Here is a 26,759-nt window from a genome sequence, read left to right as displayed (position 1 = left end):
ACGACGACTAGAGAGGAAGTCCGCCAGCCATGCGTGGAGATTTCCATGGATACCAAAGGAGGAGAGTTTGGTGAGCAGAGCGGGGTGCCAGACCGTGTCGAAGGCACGTGATATGTCGAGGGAGACAGCTCTAATTTCCTGTTTGGCATTGAGGACCTCCATCCATTGTTGAGACAGCAGAAGCAGCATGTCCAGAGTAGAGTGACCTGGTCTGAAACCAAATTGATGATCAGAGATCAAGCCATTGGAGAAGAGGAAAGATTTCACTTTAGATTTCACTTTAGCACACATTTAGAAAGAAACACACCTTTATATATATATATATATACGTATATATATATATATATATATATATATATATATATATATATATATATATATATATATATATATATATATAGTCCCACAGTTGACAGCGCATGTCAGAGCGGAAACTCTATCATGAAGTCCAATGAACGGTCAGTAGATATAATTGTGAGGAGGCATAGATCTGGGGAAGGGTATAAAACAATTTCTGGTGTTGAAAGTTCCCAAGAGCACAGTGAGTTCCATCATTAGGAAATGGAAAGATTATGGAACTACACAGATTCTTCCTAGAACTGGCCGTCGGACCCAACTGGGCAAGAAGGGACTTGGTCAGGGAGGTGACCAAGCACCCATTGACCACTCTGACATGACTACAGAGTTCCTTGACTGAGAAGGGAGACCTTGCCAGAAGGACAACGGTCTATGCAGCACTTCACAAATCTACGTTTTATGGTAGAGTGGCCAGACGTAAGTTAACCTTGGGGAAAAAGGCACATGACGGCACACCTGGAGTTTGCAAAATGGCACGTGAAAGACTGAGAACATGAGGGAAAATATTCTGTGGACTTGATGAGATGAAAATTGTCTTTAGCCCAAATTCAAATGCTACGTCTGGTGGAAACCGAGCACAGCTCATCACCCGTCTAACACAATCCCTACCATGAAGTATGGTGGTGGCATCATCATGCTGGGGGGATGCTATTCAATAGTAGGGATGTGGAGACATGTCAGGATAGAGGGAACAATGAATGGAGCCAAATACAGGCAATCCTTGAAGAGAACCTGCTTCAGAGTGCAAAAGACTTTAGACGATGGTGAAGATTTACATTCCAACAGGAAAATGACCCCAAGCATACAACCAAACAACACAAATGGCTTCAGAACAAGAACGTGAAATTCTTGAGTGGCCCAGCCAAAGCCCAGACTTGAATCCCATTGAAAATCTGTGGAAAGACTTGAAGATTGCTGTTCACCACCCCTACCCATCCAACTTGACAGAGCTTGAGCAAATCTGCAAGGAATAATGGGAGAAACTCCCAAATCCAGATGTGCAAAGCTGATAGACATACCCAAGAAGACTGAAAGCTCTAATCGCTTCCAAAGGCGCTTCTACGAAGTATTGGGGGTGGGTGGTGTTGGGGTTGAATATTTATGTAAATTAGATATTAATGTATTTCATTTTAATTTTTAAAAAAATTCTAAAATGAAAAATCTACTTTGACATTATTGGGTATTATGTGTAGATCAGAGACAAAAAAAATTATCCCATTTTAAATTCAGGCTGTAACGCAACAAAATGTGAACAAAGTCAAGGGGTGTGAGTACTTTCTGAAGGCACTGTTAATTGAAGACTAGATGGGATTAATATGTGCACGAGAGAGAAACAGGTTTCTGTGAAGAATTCCCAGAATTTATGTGAAGAGTTTACCTCAGGAGCAGCAGATATTGGAGAACAGTCCTGAATAGAGATGGCTGCTTGGAGTTCATGCCAATCTGCTTGAGTGAAATTCCAGACTTGCCGGCATTGAGACAGCTCTCTGAGAATAGACAGATATTTTGACTTTCATAACCATATGATCAGATGAACCAATTAAGCAGAGGAAGAGCAGGTGACATTTGCAGGGACGTTGGTTATAACAAAGTCTAGAAGAGAAGATACTCCATTGACTGATATCCGGGTCGGGAAATTTACAGATTGTGTCAGTCCCAGTGAGTCGCAGAAGTCCTTTGCTGAGGTGCCATGGCTGGTGAGAGAGGAACCCACACCAGGCTAAGTTTTATGTTGACAATTGAAATCGCCACATATGAGGAAGAGAGAGTTGGAGTGAGTGGTTAAAAGTTTGTCCATGCTCTCTGAGAGAGATGTAGATAAGAGTCATCACTGTTAGGAGGACAGTCCAACTCAACAGAAAAACAAGAAGACGTCATGCGGAGCATGATACTTGCAAAATCCCCCCCCCCCCCCCCCCCCACCAAGAAAAAACAAATTCCATCGCTACAGCAAATTGTCCATTTCATCAAGATTAAAATTGACAATCTTGATCAAAGCTTGGGTCAATAGGAAGAAAAGTGATGATTTTTCAGATGAAAAATGATTTTGGAAGGTTGACCTTTGACCTTTTGACCTCAAATAGTTCATTTCCCAATTTAGTGACTCAATATACAAATGCTATTCAATTTTAAAGTCAATCGGATTTAAAATGGCGATTTTAGAAATTTGATCTCCAGATGACCTTTGACCTTTGACCCCAAAAACAATAGGCTTCTCAATTGGGACGACCTATGCAACTTGGTGAAGTTTCGTGACGATCGGTTTAGAATTTTGACCTGTAGGCCGGTGACAAACGGACAAACAAGAAGACGTCATGCGAAGCATGATACTTGCAAAATACGCCCCTCCCCACCACCCCTCCCCAAGGAAAAAAATTCCATTGATACAGCAAATTGTCCATTTCATCAAGATTAAAATTGACAATCTTGATTAAAGCTCGGGTCAATAGGAAGAAAAGTGACGATTTTTCAGATGAAAATGATTTTGGAACGTTGACCTTGAGTTGACCTTTGACCTTTTGACCTAAAAATAGTTGGTTTCCCTATTTAGGGGACTCGATATGCAAATGCTGTTCAATTTTCAAGTCAATCGGTTGAGAATTGACAGCTTTTTAGATGAAAATTGATTTTTAAAATTTGACCATAAGTTGACCTTTGACATTTTGACCTCAAATAGTTCATTTCCCAATTTAGTGACTTGATATACAAATGCTATTCAATTTTCAAGTCAATCGGATTTAAAATGGCGATTTTAGAAATTTGACCTCCAGATGACCTTTGACCTCAAAATCAATAGGCTTCTCAATTGCGACGACTTATACAACTTGAAGTTTCGTGACGATCGGTTTAGAATTGTGACCTGTAGGCCGGTGACAAACAGACAGAACCACAAACGGAACCGACCAATATACTTGAAAAATCTTCGATTTTGCAAGTAACAAGTGGGAACGGAGGGGAAATCGCAGCCATAGGTACTCTTGGGGGTTGAAATGTGGAAGATCAGTACAAGGTCAGTGAAAAATTGAGCTATTGATGCAAAGTGCAACTCTGCCACTGGGGTATAGTTCATGCCTATCAAATTGGAGGAGGTAATAACTGGGGAGAGATGCCAAGGAGTCTGGGACGGTTTTTGGGAGGAAGGATTCTGTTTAAGAGTTGATTTCGAGATTGAAAGATCTCTCAGGTTAGAGTGGCGATGTTTGAAGTCCACGCACTTAGAAATGGGGGAGGGGAAGGGGGAAGGGAGCGTTGGGATGGTGCAGGATGGTGGGGGAAGGCTCTGCGGGGGCAAGCTGAGGTTTGGGGGCGGTAGTAGGTTTGAGTTTGTAGGGTGTTTTAGTGTGAAGGGTGTGGGGTCAGGTTTTTGGTGCTGAGGTGCAGAGCAGGCAAACCGCTTAGAAAAATAATCCTGAAGAAGAAGAAACCAAGCCATGTCGTGGTGATGAAGAACACCTGTAACATTTATGAAGGAGATACAAGGGTTGTAATGCATTCTTACTTTTTTTTTTTTTTAATTGTAGATTCACTTTGGAGAAAGGGTGGTGGGGGGGAGGGGGTTGTAGAATCGGCAGCAAAGGAAATTCGATGGAAAATGAGAATCATTATGGAGTGAAATATAAAATTTTCTTTTGATATTTTGAGATGAGAGAAAATAGTATTGAGGATAAGTGTTGAGAAAAAGCAAGATACAATAGGGTAGTGGTGATGAAAAGCAAGATGCACTTTCTGTCCGAGGGAAGGCTTTGAAGAAGCAGCCTCGACAATACGAAATGAATAGTACAAAACAACGAACTAATTAACCTGAAATATTGCACGAGATAAAACAGCAACATTTAGATGAATGACGCAACATATAAAACGTGACGAACCCGGTTTGGAAAACTGCTTCAGTGAGGTGGAAGCGGCAACTGCAAATTTGACCAACGCATGAAAAAAATCCCCCAACCAATTTGTTTTGAATGGTAAGTATGGGGGGAGGGGGAGGACAGAGGTGAGGGGGGTTGAGACCTCCGTTGGGGGATGGAGAGGAGGTTGCAGTTGAAGACTTGGTGAGGAAGGGTTTGAAGATGAGGAGTTGAGGATTTTATATTATATAGCACGATATCTTAAAAAGCTATGGGCTGATGTGGACCAAACGTGGTGGACAGGTTGGGTGTGTGACAAGACTGAATCGATTAGATTTTGGTGAAGGTCTGCGGAACTACAGGTTCGTTTAGTCAAAATCTCACATTCAATTAAAATCAAGTTCTTTCTTGATCATGAACTTTTTGTAGACAGGACAGACAGAGACAAAGTGAACCAATTGCTTAACCCCTCTTTTCGCTCTGTGCATCTGGTGAATTTTTGCATATCTTCACACTAAGTGACCACCAAATCTGGGCAAGCCAACACCATCAAGGCAGACCGTGATCTGTTTATGTGAATTCTGAGTGCTTCCGTCAGTGGTAGAGAAATTGACATTCCATTGTTACTTTGGCATGAGCAAGCATCTGTACCCTTGTCACTGGCTACATTTGATTGAAACCTCAGGAATGCAGACAAAGCTCCTCTTTACCATATACTTGCAGAAGCACACAAGGAGATACCAACAACTAGTGATTCCACTTGGATGCTCTTGGATGCCATGGCCTTGATGCAAACAATCGGTAAACCAGCTGATGCTACGTTTGATGACCTTGCTGATTCTCATTGCAGTCATTTTCCTCCACTTAGAATCATGCACCAGAGTGGATGTAGTGTTTGATTCATATTGAACCAGTACAATCAAGTCAGGAACACAGGCACGGTGTACAAACAAACAAACAAAGGAAGGAAAATTTGATGAATTATCGGAATTCCAGCTTCCAGCATCCTGACCAAAATTCATCAGTGTGGTTGATCTCATCCACTTCCTCATCAAATAACTTTTGTTAGAGGCAAATAGACCAATGGAGGATCAAGCAATAACTTGCAGTACTGTGAGGACGTGATTACCCTGAAACTGGTGTCTTCAGCAGCAACCTTGATGGAACACCTATTCTGCTCACATGAAGAAGCAGACATCACATTAGTTATTCATGCATTTGATGCTGCTCAGAGAAATTTCCAACGAGTTATAGTCTGCAGCCTCTCACGCCCAACATTGGCGATAGTTGTAATCACAAAATCCTTCAGATCACTAGTTGTTCTTGGCTTCTCCTGAGACTTTCTTTACCTTTAAGGTACCACCATAGAAAGAAAAAAAAAAATCTAAGGTGGACAGATTTGGTGACCTTGGAGAACTGCAATTGCCATGACCATTGCAATGGAGAACTGCAGGCTGTAATCAGCAACTGCTGTGCATATTCACATGTGTGCTCAGAATTATGGAAGACATTTTGAAAATCTAAGTTATTGAAGGAAAAAAACAAACTTAAAAGGTTCCCCCATTTTTTTTTGTTTTAATTGAATTTAGAAATGAGGAACCTTTTTATAGATTTTATTTTGGCCCACCCTGTATCATGGTTGTAGCTAAATCTTTCAAGGTAAACTCGACTTCCAAATTGACCCCCTGGCCCCCAGTCTATTTTTGGCAATGTTTACAAAAAATTTCAATCGTTTTTGCAGCAGAGATTTAACCTTCAACAGCGCCTGGGTGCCCCAAATATCCAAGCAAGACTCGGCGGTCCTGTCAGTCGTGGCCGAGCGGGGATGGTGGGCACCCTAGGTGGAGGTGTCATCGACCGTGGAATGCTCGGCCGTGGAATGCTCGGCCGTGGAATGCTCGGCCGTGGAATGCTCGGCCGTGGAATGCTCGGCCGTGGAATGCTCGGCCGTGGTGCCCTCTCCATGCGTGGCGGCATGATGCTTTCAATGAGGGGCACACTGCATGGAGGAATCGGCCTTGCACAGGGATCCACTCGAGGAGCGCTCATTCGTGGTCGAGGCACAGCCAGAGGAAGCCTCCGTGGTGTTGCAAGAGGTTTGTTTTGTGCTTTCATCACTACCCTTCCTTAACATTGCCTGAAAATTACATAACACATTCAGGGCTTCCTCTGATTTTAAAAAGTGGAGTCAAAATGTTTTCCAACCTGAAGATTATTGCTGGTATATCTTTTTTTTTTCCTTTTTCTTGGAGCTAATATTATTAATGCATTATTTATCAATTTATCAAGGCTGCTACCTGCTTATCTGAAGTATGAGGGATGTCATGGCACAGGGTGGACTAATCAGCAAATAGATAAACTGGATTTTTCAGAAATCGTTGATCAAGTTCAGAAATAGAACAGGACCCAGAACACTGCCTTGTTGCATCCAGCCTTGACAAGGAGAGGAGATGAAAGGATTCCATTGAGAGCCACACATTGGCTGCGAGAGTAGAGGAAGTTCATAACCCAAGAATGGAGTTGACCTCTGATGCCATAGGCAGAGAGTTTGGAGAGCAAGGTGGGATGCTAGACTATCGAAAGGATGAGATATGACCAGAACAACGCCCCTGATCCTGATCTCCTGTCTGACATTGAGGGCTGTCATCCATTGTTGGGCGAGTAGAAGCAGCATGTCCAAGGTAGAGTGACCAGGTCTGAATCTGAATTTATGATCTGATATTAGGTTGGAGAAAAGAAATTATTTTATGTCCAATGCGATGATGTCCATGACCTTGCTGATGATTGAAAGTAAGCGAATTGGTCTGTAGTTAATGGGATCAGTTTTTGCACCTTTTTATGTAATGCTGTGTCCTTGGCTGATTTCCAAGCAGATGGAAGATGGCCTCAGGGAAATTATAGGATGAAAAGGCCAGAGAGAGGATGTGTAAGAGCAGCAAGCAGGTTTTTGACATGCGAGCTGATGCGTCCGGTCCAGTTCCCGAATTGGAGTCTAGGTTGCCAGAAACATCTCCACCTTCTCAGGTGCAAAAGGCACAGTTCAGGAGCAGTTGGGTGACTGGGGTAAGATGGGTACAGAGTGAGTGGTTGAGGACAATATATGGAAGCAAACTCAGAATTAAGTCATTTGGGCTTCTCCCGAGCAGATATGGCTCTGGCCGGCCTCTTACTCCTTGATTATGACGAAACTGCAAATATGCTTCCGATGAGTAGAATACAAAACGTAAGCTTTTCTACCTGGTGGAGGTATGCGCTCTACCGAGTGCCGTGCCGTTCTTCGGGACTTCTTTGGCATCCTTTATCATGCAACATTTACCTTTGACATTTGGCTCTTTGAAGCCGATTGATGTCTATCTTTTTTGGCAGACAGCATTTCTATGACCACTGCTTCATTATGACAATTTTGTTTTGAGTATTTCTCTTGTGTTGAATTTAAAATTTGTTTTTGACTTTCTATTTAGAATTTTAATCCATATTTTTGCTAATCGATCTGGAGTGTTTAAAAAAAAAAATTGATATGCAATGAGGTTTAAGTGTACTACACCCCCTCTATTCCCCCATTAGTGAGGCAACTTAGCATAACAATTGTGCATTTTGTGAGGAAAGCACCAAATTTGGCACACTAGTAGACTATCATATTATGAAAAGATCTGGATATTGGGCCATCTCAGATTCAGAGATTTGATTTTTGCAAGATTTTGATTCGATTGGGATCGAAGAGAACACTTTTTTTTTTTTTTTTGTAAACAAGGTCGAGGCTCGTGAAAGAGCTAACATTAATCACACAAAAAGACAAACCGACACACAAAACACAAAAAACAAGGGGAGCGGCAGACGAGATGGGGAGAGAGGGGGAAGGACACAAACACAACATTTGAGAGCAGGGACATTGGGAGGACTTGGGGGGAGGTGGGAGAGGAATAAAACATGAACACTGCAAGGACTCTGGGGTGAATTACCGGGGGTAGAAAAGATCAAGGTTTTCGATGGGGGAAGATAAGAGATGGTGGTGAACAGCTGTTTTAAAGACCTGGAGGGAGGAGTGGGATTGAAGGGAGTGGGGGAGTTTGTTCCAGAGGCGGGAGAAAAGGGGAATGAAAGAGTGAAGGTGAGCAGAGAGCCTAGACTTTGGCAGTTTAACCATAAGAGGGTTGCAGGCAGATCTTGTGCGACCTGAAGGAATATTGGGGGGACAGAGCACAGAGAGAGCTGGGGGAGCAAGGCCGGAGAGGAGTCGGTAGAAGACAGAAAGACCACCAACCTGCCTGCGGTGAGTGAGTGAAAGGCCCTCGGAGTTGACTACATCGCAGGAGATTCCAATGATTCTGAAAGCTTTGGCCTCAACAGCGTGAAGCCGAGCAAGGTGTGAGGCAGGAGCACCAGCCCAGAGGGGGGAACAGTATTCCATTGAGCTGCGGATGAAAGCCTTGAATGTGGTGAGGAGCTCAGGTTTGCCAAGGAAGGACTTCGCACGACGGAGGATGCCCAGTCAGCGACTGGCTTTGGAGGCCAGCTTGGAAATGTGGTTTTCCCAAGAAAGATCATGGCAGATAGTGAGACCCAAAAGCTTGAGCGACAGAACTTCTTGGAGAGGATTGTTGAGAAAGTAGATGGGAGGGTTGTCCAGTCGGTCCTTTCGGAGAGACTTTGTAAGAGTGTGAGATTTGTCAGGATTGAAAGACATGTTCCACTTGTTTGACCAGTCTGTGATTTTGTCCAGGTCTGCAGAGAGTGAGGAGGCTGCAGACTGCCGATCTGAGGGATGAGGAATGGAGCGGCAGATAGTGGAGTCATCAGCAAAGAGATAGAGAGGATTTTCCAGAGAGTCGGAGAGGTCATTGATGAAGACCAGAAATAGCACAGGGCCCAGAACACTGCCTTGGGGAACTCCAGCCAGAACAGGAAGGGAAGATGAGAGAAATCCATTCAGGGCCACACGTTGCCTACGACCAGAGAGGAAATCCACAAGCCATGAGTGGAGATTTCCCTGAATACCATAGGAGGTGAGTTTGGTGAGCAGAGCTGGTGCCAGACCGTATCGAAGGCACGTGATATGTCAAGTGAGACAGCTCTGATTTCCTGTTTGGCATTGAGGACCTCCATCCATTGTTGAGACAGCAGAAGCCTCCTTCGTCTTCTGTACAGTGAAGTTGCCAGCCCTGAATTCTCTGGCTACATCTGGGTGCTTCATTAGGAGTGCAACCATGTCCCTCAGGTGAACAGGGACCCACCTGGCATAGTGTGTGTGGTCTAAGGCATGGAACCATGGGACCAGTTCCGTCAGGGCATCAAGGTACATCGTGAATGAAGCCTGCCGCAGAGAACGCACGTAGACCAGTACCAACATCTCTAGTTCCAGCACAGTTGCCCAGTACTGAAAGTTGGGAATGTCTTCTCCTCTCTGGTGACACCAGTCTTCGAACTCAGGCAGGTCTTCTGCATCATCAGCATATGTCATACAGTGGCGTTCATACGCACGGTGTTGCAGGATGTGCAGTGCCGCTGCAGTGATTTGATGAGCTCTTCTTGTGCGGGTGACGTGGGCAGCTCGCAGGAAGGAGTCGGCCGTCCCTGGCGTTGCAATCTCAACTTGCAAATCTGCAAAATCTGCAAATCTTGCAAAAATCAAATCTCTGAATCTGAGATGGCCCAATATCCAGATCTTTTCATAATATGATAGTCTACTAGTGTGCCAAATGTGGTGCTTTCCTCACAAAATGCACAATTGTTATGCTATATTTAGCTTAGCTGCCGGACAACATTCAGTTACACAGAATCAACGTTTCGACAATTTGACATTTTTCTTTGAGTTTTACTCTCACAGTGGAAACCTATGTCATTTTTAATCATTTATTTTCAGCTTTATCACCTCTAAGTTGTCTAGCTTGGGTTTTAATCCCGACCCAGCTATAAACTGTTAGTTCGGTGTTTCACATGCAGGGTGATTCATCAATGTGTGCTGTTCCTCGGATGGATGTTAAACTGGGCGTCCCATCTGTCAGCTTGGGTTGGTGGACGTTAAAGATCCCATGGTGTCATTCGCAAAGAGTAGGCAAGTATTGCCGGCACCACAGCCAAATCCCTGCCCTAACTAGGCGAATGTCAGGCCTGGCCTGGCCAGGCCGGTTCGTGAAACTTTGGCCATGCTTCCCCCGGCCGACCCCACAAGGTGGGATAATAGTGGCCATTAAAGAGCAACAAAAACATTTCAGCTTTCTTTATAATACATCATTTCCACACCAAAGAAGTAAATGAAAAAAAACATGTTTTCGGGCTACACACTTTTATTTAAAAAAAAGTTAAAAACCTATTTTTTTATTTAAATTTTGATAGATGAAAATGTACTAGAAAAGAGGACCGTGGGCCAAATTTCAGCTCTCTACGACGTATGGAACATAGAAAACGAACGGCTCAACAATTTCAAACGGGACAAACAAAGTTCAGATGAAGTTGAATAAAAGTGTGTAAAAAGAGGGCAGAGTGTGTTCACATAATATTTGTGCTTTTATTTTTTGTCAATCTGACCAGATTTAAAAAAAAATGTTGGAATAGTTACTTTTGGTATTGAACAGTGTTGTTTGCTAAACAATTGACAGGAACCCAGCACTCGTATCATGAGAGATAATGCTATGATTATTTGTCTTGTGTGACTGAACAAGGCCAGGCCTACAGAACGCCGCTGGCATTTCCAAGAGGAATGCTGCGAGGAAAGCCCTGGTTAGTTCCTCAGTCAGCAGGGAAGGGCAGGATTGCCACCAGAGGTCTGTATACTCATTTTGAATGTATGCTTGCATTATGATGGGAGGGTGGAGGGTGTGGGGGAGGGAAGGTAGCTGTATTGCTGGCATTGCCAGTGGAGCTGGGGAGCCCATGCTTCTGCTTGAAACCTGTTGCTCTACTTTTCTTTAATTACCCTTCAGTGTTGAAAACCCAAAGAAATGTCATCAAATTTCTGAATGCTTTGCTTAATGACTTTAATCGGCGATTTTGTTGTACTGTATATAACTGCATGAGATACTGTCTACTGTCACGTGGACTGTAGCCCTGCAAAACAAAGCAAAGTCACTTAAGAGGGTTACTGCTTCACCCTGGGCCTCAAGCCCAAAGATGGCCAAACTAAAACTTTTCCTCAAAGATCTGCATGCGTTGTTACCGCATGCCTGTGAATCAGCAGGGCTATTCCTGTGCAATGTGTCAAAGTTCCAACAATTTAACTCTTACGAACCGCAAGAAAACCCTGTGGTTCACTTGACAAGTGGTGGAAGCACTGTTTCTTACAAAATAAATGATGAATTTATTGCACAAGGGCAATATATCTGACATTGTTCTTGAGTGCAATCCAGAAATTTGCTGTCTTACAATTACAGATGTTACAAAAAATGAGCATTGAGCTGTCTTAATTTTTTTGCAAAGGAGGCGCTAACTCAAAATAAATACGGAACATGTGTTGGTATGTTTGGCGACGGTGTGCTCTCGTATTCTACAGTAGTATGCAAATGTGTGGCATGGAAGCAAGTCCCTTGGAAATCAAGTTAGGATGGCTGGCAAGATGACACCCTGAAACTGTTGCTCAGGTCAAATGATTATCATTAATGTATCCACAGTATACAGAACTTGTAATTTCTCAAGGCCTAGTTAGCTCACCTGGAACGTAGTTCCGGGGAGCTTATCCGATGGTGCGTCGTCAGTCCGGAAACACTTGCAACTTCTCCGAAACTGCTGATGGGATTGTGACCAAACTTGGCACAAATTATATTTGGTATGTTGAAACAAGTTTGTTCACGGCATCACCGGGGGTTAAAGTGGATCCATGTTTGACTCCATCCTCCCTCCCACCCCCAAATCTAGGTCAAAGGTCAGTTTCTGCAATAGGTTTTTGTTACCTCGATAACTTAAGAATGGCTGAGGGGAACCATGCCAAACTTGGTACAAGTATGTGAAATTACGGAAAGATAAATGCATTACAATATGGGATCAAGAGGTCAAAGATCAGAGGTCCCAATAGGTAAAAAGTTTATTACGCTAACTTGTGAACCAGTGATAGGATTTTGACCAAATTTGGTACAAGTGTATATTGTGGGAAAGATGAACTGATTAGATTTTGCCATCAAAGGTTATACGTCAGAGGTCATGTCAGGTAAAAACGTGATACTTGAGAACAAATCAATGTATTTAAATCAAAATTTGTGCAAGTATGTATAATTTTGTAATAATGTGGGTGGATGTATATTGGTTGACGTCATGATGTCTAAGAGTGCCGTTCTAGTTTCTTGTTCATCCAAAAATTTTTGGCATCTCAAAGGTTTGAGCAAGATTAATCTCCCCACACCTCACCACTCAGGATAGACAACAACTTGCTGACATGTAAGCTACTCAAACTGTCGCTTCATCACTGGAGCTTCAAAATCAAAGTGGAATCCATTGAATGGAAGCTCAATGGATCACTGTCTGCCAAGATAGTCCTCTGTTTTCTTGATGTGAAGGGAATCCTGGTTGTTGACTATATGCCTCACGTAATTGTAATTGGGGGAATATTATACCAGTCTCGTGTAAAATTTGTAGCAGACCATCAAGGTCAACAAAGCACACACCTTTGGTTAACTTTTTATTTTTCTTTATTTTTAGGAATATTGACCAAAGGTTGATCTTCCGAGAGATGCCTCTGTGTACAAGAACCCTGCTGCATATACAACCATTTGTGACTAGCTTTTTGAAGTTTGATCATCCCTTGTCCAGATCTGCTCTGCTTCCCAGTCGCTGTTATCCGTTTTTATGTCCTACTCGTTTTGCTGCCAATTTTCTTGTCGAGGAAAAGAAAGACGTTCCTCAAGGACCAATCTCAAAACCTGTTTTACTGCATTGGGTGGTTTGAAAAACAAATGAATAAGTGCGGTGAATTCCAGGGACACGAATAGTAAAAATAGGATCATGGGTCTTGAAGCTCACCTGGATCAGGAGCAACAGTCAGTCAAATCCCCCTCAACCCTGATATTTTTAAAGTCGTGAAAAAAAACTTTGGTACATCATGGGCGATGAAGGTTGTGGCCTAGTTTCATCAAATTGTGTGTGTAGTTTCGGAGAAGAGTGTACATACTTATTTTTGGGGTCAAACACCCCCCACCTTCCACTCTCCTCCCCATAATCCCCCTTAATGAGCACAGATTTTGTTGTAGTCAATACACTGTCATTGGGCATCAGATATGAAGCTTGTGGCCAAGTTTCATCGAAATCGGGTGTAGTTTCGGAGAAGAGAGCAAATACATATTTTGTCAGGGGTCAAACCCCTCTCTCAAGTAGACCCCTTAATGAGCGCAGATTATGATGCGGTCAGCACATATTAGTTGGCCACAATCTGCACATCTGATGCCTAAGTTTCATCAAAATCGTGTTTGGTTCAAGAAATAATGACTGAAGGATTTGCAGACTCTCACTCACTCACTGACTGGCTGACTTACCTACGGACATTGCTCAATCACATAAACCAGACTAAAGTCCCGTTGAGCTAAAAAAAAAAAAAAAGTTAAATGTCTTTGACCATGGTGGAAATCTCGTTCCGATAACTTATTGACCACCCCTTGTGTTTTCAAGTTTGGCATCCAAGGGGAGGTGGAAATTTATCATCAAGTTACCCGTTAAGTGTGGAGGGAAAAGTGGCGTCATAAAGATGTCGTCGCTGTTACCTAGAGTTCCCTGGGAATTTGCGGTGCTTCCCCCAAGCTCAGTGGTTGAATCCGTTGTCTCGTGTATTCGTCCGCATGTGTGCGCGTGATTTTTGTTGCAGTTCAGTGGCCTCCGACCCTGTAAAAATGTACATTAAAAAAAAAAGAAGACAATCTCGTATCTCTGTACACATTTATTTTGCATTTCCGAAAAATCTGATTACCCTTCTTTTGAGCAACTAGTGGGCCCGTTCGTCCATTGGACCAAATTTTCATTGATCTTCACTGTCTTGTAGCATACCTTCCTGCTGCAGTGCTTTAATAGCAGTGTTATCATTCACCAGGCCCAGATGTGATTTGGCCAGGGTGGAAGGGTTGGAGTGATTATACATTCGTTCTGATTGCCAAATTATTCTTGTTATTATTATTATCATCATTGTTGATATTCTGAGTATTACTTAATAATGCTTTGTTACAATGTTTTTTTTTTTTTTTTTTTTTTTTTTTTCTCAATTAATTGAATGCCATGGAAGGACCTATTAAACTGCTCTATACACCTTAACATGACGTGTGTTGTGAAACATGGGAGTTCTTCCGGATAATTTGTAGTTAATTAGCCTAATCGACTCAGGATCATAATGATCATTTCAGAAATTGTATTTCACATTTCGGTGTATCACATTCCACATCAGAAAGCTCTCGTAGAACACACGAACACACACACACACACACACACACACACACACACACACACACACACACACACACACACACACAAAGGTGGGGCAATAATTTTGATGCTTGTTTATTTGTCGATCCATTTGCCACTTGTGAATGATTTGTTTGTTTTTTTTCCCTTGTGGCATGTAGGTCGAGGTGGCATGCTGCTCAGGGCTAGAAGAAGCGGACCTCTTGCGGCACGGGCAAGAGGCCGTGGCCAAGGATTGCACCCCGTCACACGCGAGCAACTCGACATCCAACTTGATCATTATATGTCAAAGACCAAAGGATACATGGATGCCGAGTTAGATGCATACATGTCTCAAGCTGATGAAGATGAGTAATCACCGGCCATATTTAATTGGTTATTGTGTTTTGGATTTATTTTTTTCCTGTTTTTCATTTTTTGTTATTTTTTTGCATACATGTCTCAAGCTGATGAAAATGAGTAATCACAGGCCATATAGGTTTTGGATTTCTTTTTCTTATGCACCGTTTTCATGACGCAAAGGTGCTTTCTTATTGTTGGCCCACTAAAATCTTCTAAATTTCAGCAGTTTTTGTTGATATTCACAGTTTAACACGTTGGAAAATGGCATCGGCCTGTTTTACCGAAGGCAGAAAACCTAACTTTTTATTTATTTGGAGAATTTGGCTGCATTTTTGACTTTAGTTATGCCAACATTTGTACAGGAAACTTAGTCTGTTGGTTTGCCTTTTCTGAATAAAGCAGATCATTTTCAAATGACTGGTTTCATTTCCACACTCCTTTGTTACCTCTGGCACCAAAGGTGGGCCTCTCTTTTTTTGATTGTTTTTGTTTTTGAGCAGGATATCTCAAGTTGTGGACAGGTTGGGTGTGTGACAAGGATGAACTAATTAGGGTCTGGATGCAGATCTGCCCTATTGGTGGGATACAAAACATAAACTGTTCGGTGTGGCGGAGGTATGCGCTCTACCAAGTGCCAATCTAGTTTTGACTGTTCGAGCTTTCCCCAGCCACTCCACACTGAATATTTTGTGATTTATATTTTGCCTTGACCTGATCAATTGTGTTTATGTGAAAATATTGTCACGTCCGTGGCCGATGAACACCAGCTTTGGATGGATAGCCGGACGGTCCTTAATTCCTGAGGCAAACGGCCGAATAATGGCGGTGGTTTTTAAGGCAGTGAGGTGCTTACCTGGACGAGCACATGGGTTGATTCCTGAAACCCACAATGAATAAACACACACGACAACAAATGAAAGTACCACGATAATGATTTAACTAATGTAAATGTAATGCGATAAAAATGAAAGGTGAGGTAAAACTAAGATTCTACTTTGAGACGTCTCCATTCAGACACAAATGCACAATGGGGGAATGATAAAAGAGATTGTTTTAAGCCGGCTGGCACTCAACGTTGGTCTACAACGAGGACTTTGAGGAGCTCGGTGGTCATCAAACCCGAAGCTCCACAGGCGGGAAACACACCGGATGGCGGTGGCACCGCGTCCGTCGCAGCCACCGGCGTAAGGCAAGCAGATAGTGTAACGTGTTCCTCCTCGACCTCCTGGTCTCGGTGTACCTCCGAACCCTGGGAGGAATCACGGCAGAAAAATATATACTACTCCATGTCGAAATCAATAAGAAAACCACACCAATGGGTATAACAAACCAATAATATATTAAACAACCACACAATAATAATATTACCAATAATGATGGCAAATCCAGACAATCAATATATCTTGGGTTGGTACCAACACTAAGTCACATAACTCACTGCGTTCCCGGGGACTGGAACAAAAACCCCTTAATGTCTCTATAACTCAACGGAAATGAGGTGACGGGGCGCTGGCAAGTAAGGAGGTGTAGGCAAGGCGTGGACTGTCACGTGATCCACACCAACAGCAAACGGGCAGTGGAAAGGGAACTCCCAAAGACGCGATCCAGACGTGCACATGCACCGTTCAATCCGCGAACCGCAGTGCAATCTTCAAGCGCCGCTTTATGGCACAGCCGTCCCCGGCAAACCACCGGAGGATAAGCCCAGCCGATGCGACAAAAACCTTTTCCGATGAAGGTAGCGCACGGGGCGAAATGGCGGACGGCTCTCACTCGAGCCGCGGCCTCGCGGCAAAGATTCTCCGGAACCTCACGCCTGTACCTGGCTTTGCAGGCTTTTCCACAACTCCAGCAATAACACCGATCGCACGAGATTCCTTACAAGTGTTACGGGGTCCTCACCGATCTCCTGGTCTCAGTAAACCTCCGAACCCCGCGAGGAGCCCTGGCAGAAAAAATATGTTATCCTGTGTCAAAAACGAATCAATAGTGGAACCACACCCAAAGATTATAAATGAACAGATTGTATTAAAAGCACACAGGAAACCATACAATAATGAAAGCAATCAGTCATACAATTAATCTCAAGATGGTACCACCTTATTAAGTAACATAAACTCACAGATCCCAGCTCAGCAGCAGCTCGGCAGTGATCCGCGCTCCCAGTGAATGGAGCCCAACCCTTCAATGTCTCTATAACTCAACGGAGATGAGGCGAAGAGGCGAGCACGGCGGTGTAGGTAAGGCATGGACCGTCACGTGGTCTAATCCAACAGCAACCTGACCGTGGACAGGGAATCCCAAATAAGCGATCCGGATGTGCACCTTCCCCGTTCAGTCAACGAACCGCAGGGCAATCTTCCGAAGCCGCTTTAGTGCACACCTATTTCGGTAAATCACCGGATGGCGGGACCCGCGGATGCGGCTAACCAAGGTTCCGCGAACGACTCGCGAGGTCCCGGTAATGGTGGTTGGCTCGTCCTCGAGCCGTCGCTGCTTGGCGAAGATTCTCCGGAATCACACCTGTACCTGGCTTCGCAGGCTTTTCCACAATTCCAGCGATCACCAATCGCTCAAGATTCCCTTCCCGGACTCAAAGTTCTCTCGCCATGTAAGCTCGCCCACGCCAGGTGCGGAGCTTCGTCAGAACACCTCCTTTTTCCTTTCTCTTCACGTCCTCCTCCTCTTCCCTCGACCTCTTCCGGCCCACTATGCCATTTCCGGTATTATTTTATCATGAGCGCTGTTAGACCTTTTAATTATAATAACCCTTTCCCTTCAATCACAATCACCAGAATACTTAGAACCAACAACAACAAGTGAATCCACTTGGATTCCGCCCAGGTTGGCACATGGAAATTATGATGTAGCATAATTATCATCTCGGGTCAAGATTTGAAATTATGCCATGGTTTTTGTAAAATTGCTACTAGTATTCACATTATGTTCACATTCATTCACATTCACAGGGTCCTCTGGGTCCTCTGGGCATTTGGGTCCTCTGGGTCATTTTCTGGTCTGGGTCTGGCAAATTTTCATTGACATTTGCCCAGTTTCAACTTTTATTGACCCAGAGGGTCATTTGGGTCCTCTGGGTCATTTGGGTCCTCTGGGTCATTTGGGTCCTCTGGGTCATTTGGGTCCTCTGGGTCATTTGGGTCCTCTGGGTCATTTGGGTCCTCTGGGTCATTTGGGTCCTCTGGGTCATTTGGATCCTCTGGGTCATTTGGGTCCTCTGGGTCATTTGGGTCCTCTGGGTCATTTGGGTCATTTGGGTCCTCTGGGTCATTTGGGTCCTCTGGGTCATTTGGGTCATTTGGGTCCTCTGGGTCATTTGGGTCCTCTGGGTCATTTGGGTCCTCTGGGTCATTTGGGTCCTCTGGGTCATTTGGGTCATTTGGGTCCTCTGGGTCATTTGGGTCCTCTGGGTCATTTGGGTCCTCTGGGTCATTTGGGTCCTCTGGGTCCTCTGGGTCATTTGGGTCCTCTGGGTCATTTGGGTCCTCTGGGTCATTTGGGTCCTCTGGGTCATTTGGGTCCTCTGGGTCATTTGGGTCATTTGGGTCCTCTGGGTCATTTGGGTCCTATATTCCTATCCTATAACATATATATCCTATAACCTATCCTATATATATCCTATATCATATATCCTATATATCCTATAACATAACATATAACAAATATATCCTATATTATGTACTAGCGAGCGGCCGCGTACCAGCCAAAGGGGTAGCCCATGGTTAGCCTAAATATAGATTTGATGACGTCATGTTTACACATCTGAGCGACAGAAACGTGCTTCACTTTTGGAGCGACAGAAACGTGCTTCACTTTTGGAGCGACAGAAATTCCCAGGCAAACGCTATAACGCACCAGGTTTACAACCTGTGCGTTAATAATCATAACAACAATCATTAGGGCCGAATCCGTAACACAAGGACTCAAAGTTCACTCGCCATGTACGCTCGACCACGCTAGGTACGGAGCTTTCCCAGAACGCGTCGTTTCACTGTCCTCAAGCCTTCTTCCTCTTTACCGCATTTTTCTTCCGTGTCGGTTTCCTGTATCCTTTTACGTTAACCTTTTAAACTTTTAATAACTGTTCATAACCAATAAACCTTTGGAAGACAATAATAGTACATAGAATCAGAAATCTTTCAAGTGGAGGAAAACCACAACAGCGGAAGTGACGAATCCGTAACAATAGGATGGCCAATCTGGGCTCCAAAGAGCACCACAGCCAAAAACAACACCTCACAATGCTGCCCACACAGCCAAGATCTCCCCACTCTCTTCAAAAGTGTGTCCAAACTCCCAGCTCCAGGATTACGCAATGCGCCTCTTCTTTGTCCAAAACTGGGCCAGAGAGAGAGATTCTTCTTCCTTTTTGCTCACTCGAACCTTCTAGCTCTGACGTCACGCCGTCCAATCGCCTGAGCTCCATCAAATTACCCCATGTACTCTTGACCAATTAGGAAGCTCGGGGCATGGCCTACCGGTTACTATAGTTTGCAGGAGGGGTTTATTTGTCGACCGATAACATTTGGCTTGCAGGGGACGATTGTTATTGTTGTTGTAACGAACGTGAGTTTTTATGGCCAGCGTTGTAAATGTAAAAACGTAGGGAAAAGCTACAGGAGGCAATCACGTACTGGGGAAAACTAACTAATCCCAGCTAGTTAACATAGCTCCACCCCCGTGTGAACACATAAACTATCTTAAGCTCCAGTTTACCTACTAAATATATATACAGACTTGGCATTTAATATGGAATATATTTTTTTTCTTGACCTGGGTTTACTTTCTGACCTCGGTATATCAATCTGGTGAGTTTCTTTTACGCTCCGGTGATTTCTTTGTTAAAAGAACCATGTCACTGATTGTCTGTCGCAGCAAGAAGTCAATAACAGGATTATATCACAGGTGGCATGAGAAAATGTACGGACAGGTACATTTGACGATTGGCTTCACAATCGGGTATATAAGGGTTGTTGCGTTCTGTATTAGTGGAAAACAACTGCTGCACGTCTACAAAAGTTATTGCCGCTTCCTCTGGAGATGGTCCGTCAACTCGACAATGCTGTTTGTCATTTAGTGGTGGCTTTACGAAATTCCGGCATGAAACAGCATGCTATTGCTTGGCATATGGCATCACTCAAGGTCAGGTGTCAAAGATCCTGAAACGAAATGCTCAGAGGGGTGTCCCTACTCCAATACCGAGGCCAGGACGTCCCCGCAGAACCACAAGGAGGGATGATCGCCAGCTGCACCGGTTAGTCTGCAATGGCCGTACCAAGTCAGCTAATCGGCTTAGGGCTGAGTGGCAGCAACTGACAAATGTGCCTGTATCCAGAAGGCTAGTCAACCAACGACTGGTTCAAGCAGGCTATCGTGCCAGGCGTCCCCTGAGAAAGTGTAGGGGAAGTAGTGGGGGAGACTCAAGACTCCAATGACCGGACACAGGTTTTACAAAAGGTCTGGTTTATTAACTGGTTATTCACTTCATTCCATTACCAAATAATACCGCTTAATTCAATGGACCAGGTTAACTCTTTTCGCATGGTCCTTCTCGTTCGGCCGATGTTCCTCCGCCACTCCCGTCGGGCAGAGGGTCTGATGATGAGTGCTCGTCCGTTCCGTCGGTCAGAGCTTCTGGTCACAAGTGTCCTTGACTCAACGTTTGCTCTGGTTTATATGGACAAAACTGGAGTTAATCCCCTGTCCGCTGAATGTTAATCCTTTCTCCGCTAATGCCCCGAGGTCATGCATGCACCAAGTCCTGGCATCAGCTCGCTCCCCCCCTGCTGCGAGTTCCGTTTACCAAACGATAGGGGGGTGCTCCAGCCAGGGGCTGTGACCAGGTGGACAAGAGATTACCATGTGCGTGCACATTCTTGGCATCCATTTACGAAATCGTTACCAGTCTTTACTCAATAAGTTACACTGAGTTACACTTCCACAATTCCCTCATCTTTTTGTTTTTGTTTATATTAACCATTTTTTTTTTTTTTTTTTTTTTTGTATACAACATCGAGGCTCGTGAAAGAGCGAACATTAATCACACAGAAAGACAAACAGACACATAAAACAAATAACATCGGGAGCGGTAGACAAGATGGGGAGAGAGGGGGAAGGACACAAACACAACATTTGAGAGCAGGGACCGAGAGACATCGAGAGATCTGTGGGAGGGAGAGGGCTTTGGGGGGGAGGCATGTGAAGGGGGGGAGGCATGTGAAGGGGGGGGACATTAATCTAAACATCAATATAAGTAAACAGTCAATCACTACAAGTAAACATCATTACAAGTATAAGTAAATAATCAATCACTGCAAGTAAACATCATTACGAGTATAAGTAAATAATCAATCACTGCAAGTAAACATCATTACGAGTATAAGTAAATAATCATAACTTTGGTAATCAAATTCCCTTAGGCATACACCGTCATCCTGCAAGAATCACAAGACATTTCGTTGGTCATTGACTCCTTCCATATTGTTCAATCTATTGCATTTGCATCACAAATATATTTTCAAAACAACACTTCACCATCACCAAGATACAACAATTTCACTTCATTTTCAAGTTTTGTAAAGCATCTGCACCATCTGGCAAAAACGTTTGCCTCCACACAAATGTTGACTTTGTTTGAAAGGAAGGGCTGATCACTTGTGTTTGAATTCAGGTATGAAACATTTTCTCCTAATGTCTTCATAGCTCCTGCACTACTTCGTGTAGGATTTCGCTGTTGTGGTAACATTGCGGAGTCATAGACTGACCCTGCTCTCCTTGTAGCATTCTTGCCACTTTTTTTTTTGTAAACCATTGTAATTCCTGAACAAGGCCTTCACCCAGTTGTAGTCGACTTGCCTCCTCCCTCATTGTGAGTGGGCAGCAAGTATTGGTGTGACGTTGATTGGCCAGCAAGATGTGGAACAGGGATGCCGGATGCATCCACAATGATGTTGGGACCATGGTGTTCAGGTCATCCATGGTCCATACCAGGAGTGGCCCGCAGAATCGCGCACAGCTGTTGTGAAAAGGCACAGCCATTGGTTTGCAGCTCCATGCTGGCTCCCCGGAAGTTGGTGAAGTAATAACATATGTCCCCGCATTTCACAGAGGTTGCAGGTAAAATGTCGTTGTCCTGCAACTTCTGATGTGATGAATGTTCGAAGCCTTCGAACAAGAGTAAGTGATCGCCTTTCTTTCATATGTTGCAGTGTGATCCAGGCAAATGGTCACATAAATTTCCTTGGTGAAGGTAAGCATTCATCTCCAAGTTACACGGGAGAATGTCTTCATCATTCTTTGAGAAAGAGGGTGTATGCCATGATTAACTTCATTTTTAGCCACAAATTTTCTTTCTCGAACTTCTTCCCAATTCCGTTAGCACTCCCTTCAAAATGTGATCTCGTCTTATCCTTATGCTCAGTCACATCTGAATCTGCTTTCCGCACACACTGAATCAGATAGGGTACATCTTACCATGAAATCAGCATAATCATGTATATCTTCCGACAGTTTCACATTCAACAATTTGTTGTTTTTCCTTAACACATTCAAAAAGTTATATTCATTTATATGCGTCACACAAATAATATTCAATCAGGTATGTATTTCACTACTAAACTAAGAATAGCATCCACAATTGCTTTCAGGTTAATATAGTTCAAAAATTAGCTTGTGCAGGTATTTTAGCACTACTCTAAGAAAATAAATTGTATATGATTACAATCACAAACGGGAATATCTAATTCCCAACAACAATTTTCCCAAACCAACAAATTAAGCATAATGTATTATTACCATAATTCCTCTACTTTTTCTTTTCCCTCTTTTTTTTTTCCTAACAGTGTGTCACTCATGGTAATATGAGTTCACTGATATTGTAATTGACACAACTCATAACATTGTCGTTATGCCATTATCTTAATTCTACTGTATTCACTATTCATTTGCAACATCACTTGATTCATTCTTTTAATCTCGGTATTATTCATATCATCATAACAATCTTTCTATTTTAGGTCCATATTTGTTTCTATACTTATCAACCTCCTACGGTTTATCAATTTGTTCCAAAACACTGCAACCAAAGGTTTTAACCAAAGCTCTACCAAACTATTTCCAATTTGAACTCCAAATGCTAATTAGACAACAATTCAAAGAATTAACTTCAATGGGTCAACAAACTCATTTTATAAACAGATCTAATTTTTCCATCCAATAATTTTCCTTGCCAAATGTCATATTGCAACACTTTAATAAACCTTCGAAAAATGTCTCCCAAATCAATAAATTCCCTTTTTCTTCCCAAATACTCATCTGTAAATTACATATTCAATTACAGTTTCTCCCAATTTGTTCGGTCTAAATGGCCACCGAAGTGGCTGCCAACATGCAGTACCGTTTTTATCTACCAAGCAAGTATTCGTCCACATAAGGCCTCTACCAAAATGTTGTTTGTAAAAACAACAAATCTGGGATTTCTGATTACATGGATGCACACTCTCAGGACATTTCAGGCTGCTTGTTAACAATCCACTACGATAAATTAATTCCTTTACCCACAATCAAATAATTAGTACAAATTGAGGATATTCTCCCTATCACATTCATTTATAGATTCATTATGTTGGATCTAAATTTTCTCCCACTGCTGCAAGGAAGGACAATAGCTCTTATAAGTCTTTGTAATATCTCACTTCATTTACCCAGCATCAAAGAATTTATTTACTCTCCATTCCCATCTGTTAACCAGTGACTTTGTTTGAACTCCAAAACTTAATTTGATGAATCCCATGTGTACAGCTACCACTTATTGAAACCCCTACTTTTGTAGAAAATATCCAAGTAAGTGTTTTTTTTTTACACCCCCTTAACTGTTGCTCATCCATTTCTATGCACCCAGTGAGTACTACTGACACCAGTATGCCAATATAGGTGTGCGAGATTAACAAATATGTTGCAGGTACACGTGACATCGCGTTCTGAGTATAAATAACGTAACAGCGCGTTCATGGCTGCCCCCTTGGTTTAAGATTCACAATGCATTCCGTTTTAAAACTCACAATAGTTCCAACCAGCAAGATATTCTTTACTATTTTCCCATATCATCTATGCCTAATACACAACCATACATGCAGCACAATTTATATGCTGATAAAATTCAAGTTTATATATATATATATATAAATCCATGAGCAGAGTATTCTGGGAAGTCAGTGTAAGACCTCTCCCAAATTTGGATAATTTTGTACTCCCTCATTTCTTTTTATGAAGCTCATATCCATAAATAGATGTTATTCTCATATAAATTCTATCAAAAATGGAATCCCAAAATTACTCACAATTTTACTATTAATTAATGGCTGCTCATAACCCAGCACATCAAATCTTTATATTCCATCTCCCTTGACAAAAGAGATAATGTTCATAATCAAATTATATTTCTATTTTATTTTACGGATTCTCTGGATATTCAATCCCATCCACATAAAACTATCCATTTCCAGACAGGCACACTGTCGGTGTCAACAATCTTGTAAGATTGATATACAAAACAACAAAAAACAAAAACACTAACATTGACACACATAAACACACACACACATGCATTATGCGTATTTGTTTGCGTTGGAACCATTATTTACAGATCCGGATGGGTGTCAATTTTATTTCAATTCTTCAAAATTTGTCCTTCAATTTTATAAATGCTAATACACAAATAGACCAAAAAGTTTATTCTTAGAAAACCCCTATAATGTCACATTGAAATTACCCTTTCAGTTCCCACCATAATTTATCCAAATTTGACTACACACCCATTTGCATGTCAGTCGACCACTGACCTATCAATCATGCGGAACACTAGTCCGAAATTCCCACCTGATCATCATGTGACTCTTGTCACTTGGTTTCAAAAAAATTTTTTTGTGACCAACATAAAAGATCCAATTTCGGCATTTGATCAATTAATTACTAATTTGCTTACAAGCAAAAGAAAAAATGAATAATTCTTGCTCCGAAAACCTTTTCAGACCCAAGAATCATCGACAGTTATTTATGTTTGTCCAGTATTCTAATTTGTTGAGGCCAATCATCATTTGGGATTTGCAGCAATGAAGGCCTAATCATTGTCTGAGGTACCGGTAAGCACTGGTACCCTTGATCTTGGTTTGCCCCATGAACTTGTCTTCCTGTTGACATACGGACATCTTCTTCTCCAATGTCCCATCTTTCCACACTTGAAACACCGGTTTCTGTCGTTGTCTGATCTGTGCACCTGTGCACTTGTATTGCTGGGCTGCATCTCTACATCCCTGAGTTGCCACTGCAATCTCTCGTTATCTCCTGAAACACGAAAAAATTCTCTGTACCGTCCTTTTTGGGGAGACAACTGGAAATCAGATGGGACAACTGTCACTTTCATTCCTAATTTCGAGGGCAGTTGTGCATTTGTCTCCTCCACTGTATCCTGTATCCTTTTTATTTTAAGTTCTAGATCCGTTATCCATTCTTGCTGTTCCCGTTGTCTGGATTCACCATCCCAAAGATGGAATGCAAGCCAGTCTACCGTTAGATTCTGTCTCTTCCTGGCTTTCAATCTTTGTTCCAATCTTTCCAATCGACTTCGCTCAAATGTACCATCTCTTGGAAACTCCTCATCATGTCCCTTTGTCCACAAATACCAATTCTCGACCTGCCTTATAGCTTCGGCACCATAACGGTCGTACATATGATGTGTACAAGTACCTTTTTGTGGAATCTCTGGTTGTCCTTGTGTGTTCTTGCAGGCTCCATTTCCCATTCTGCCTTTTATCAAAGTAGCGTTGGATGTGTTGTAGTTTGTTCCTCTAAAGCTTCACTCGTACCTCCAGGAAGGATCTCTCCACCTGTTCAAACGGTGATTTCCAGAGAATCTCCCTCAGCTGTGGCTTTTGCACAATCCAATCTCACAGATCAGTATTTGCAGATGAGCCGGAGGGTCAGTATGAAATGGGTGAATCCTCAGGTGTCCGCTCTGTTGGCGGGGAAATCACACAATGGTAACCGCACATATATATCTGTATATAAACTCACCACCTTGCTCAATTTTCCAAGGTTGTCTTCACATTGATAATATCTCACAAAGATATCAAAGCTTCTTTCTTGAGACCGCATTTTCATCAATCAAACAATCAATATATTCAATTCAATTTATTCAGTTCAATTTATTCAGTTAAATTTATTCAATTAAATTCAATCAATTAGATTCAATCAATCAACAATTCAATCAATTATTCAATTTCAATTAATTCATCAATATTCATCAATAAATCAAATTAATCATTTTGGATGACTCCTTGCATACGCCCTTTCCCCAATGATGTCAGGACAGGTCCATCCATTGACTGAGATCGAATCTCATCGGTCGTCACCTCTGGTTCGTACCTCATGTCAATTGATGAATCACCGTCCTGTCCTAGGGTCATATCTGACATATTTCCCCATTTTGCCTGGTCTCCACAAATTTTCTTTGCAACCACTAAAGGCAACTCATCCTTCATTCGTGAGACAGCCAAAATGGATGGCAGATATTAAAGTTCATTGGGAAAAATATCTCATCATTTTTTCCTTTAATAGTACCCAAAATCTCTTGGCAATTTAAATTTCGTAAAACTCCTGAAATAAGACTGTAAAATTCCTTCAATCATGCTAAATTTTGAAACTCCATCGCTTGTAACACCCAATTTATCCCATAGGGCTTGAAAGTTCTTTCCCAAGTTCATGCAATCATTCTGCATTTGAACCCTATGATATCATTCATAATAATCATCATGATTCTATAGTCATGGTCAT

General features: G+C 42.6%; 1 protein-coding gene and 1 long non-coding RNA gene across 6 annotated transcripts in view; one reads left to right on the top strand and one right to left on the bottom strand.

The window, feature by feature from the left end:
* CHTOP (chromatin target of PRMT1) overlaps nt 1-15,329 on the top strand; it is a 30,910-nt gene extending 15,581 nt beyond the window's left edge. For 2 of the 5 annotated variants that reach the window (XM_068108002.2, XM_078773412.1), the window contains exons 4-6: nt 5,965-6,298; nt 10,862-10,963; nt 14,732-15,329. In XM_068108002.2, the coding sequence (XP_067964103.2) occupies nt 5,965-6,298; nt 10,862-10,963; nt 14,732-14,925 (630 nt within the window). In that variant the 3' untranslated portion in view covers nt 14,926-15,329. Of the gene's footprint in view, nt 1-5,943; nt 6,299-10,861; nt 10,964-14,731 lie in introns of all 5 variants that reach the window. The other 3 variants (XM_068108000.2, XM_078773411.1, XM_068108001.2) reach the window with 2 other exon arrangements.
* A 497-nt stretch (nt 15,330-15,826) lies between these two features.
* Nucleotides 15,827-17,620, bottom strand: LOC137421703 (uncharacterized). The gene is made up of 3 exons (XR_013622682.1): nt 17,035-17,620; nt 16,402-16,857; nt 15,827-16,161 (listed from the first exon to the last, which is right to left on the bottom strand). It is a non-coding gene; the product is annotated as an uncharacterized LOC137421703 (long non-coding RNA).
* Nucleotides 17,621-26,759: the final 9,139 nt, after the last annotated feature.

Source organism: Myxine glutinosa, chromosome 2 (assembly GCF_964187855.1).
Source record: "Myxine glutinosa chromosome 2, kmMyxGlut1.1, whole genome shotgun sequence".
In the NCBI taxonomy this organism is placed as follows: Eukaryota; Metazoa; Chordata; class Myxini; order Myxiniformes; family Myxinidae; genus Myxine; species Myxine glutinosa.
The sequence above is the reverse complement of the archived record's forward strand: the minus strand, read 5'-3'. Positions and strand labels throughout refer to the sequence as shown.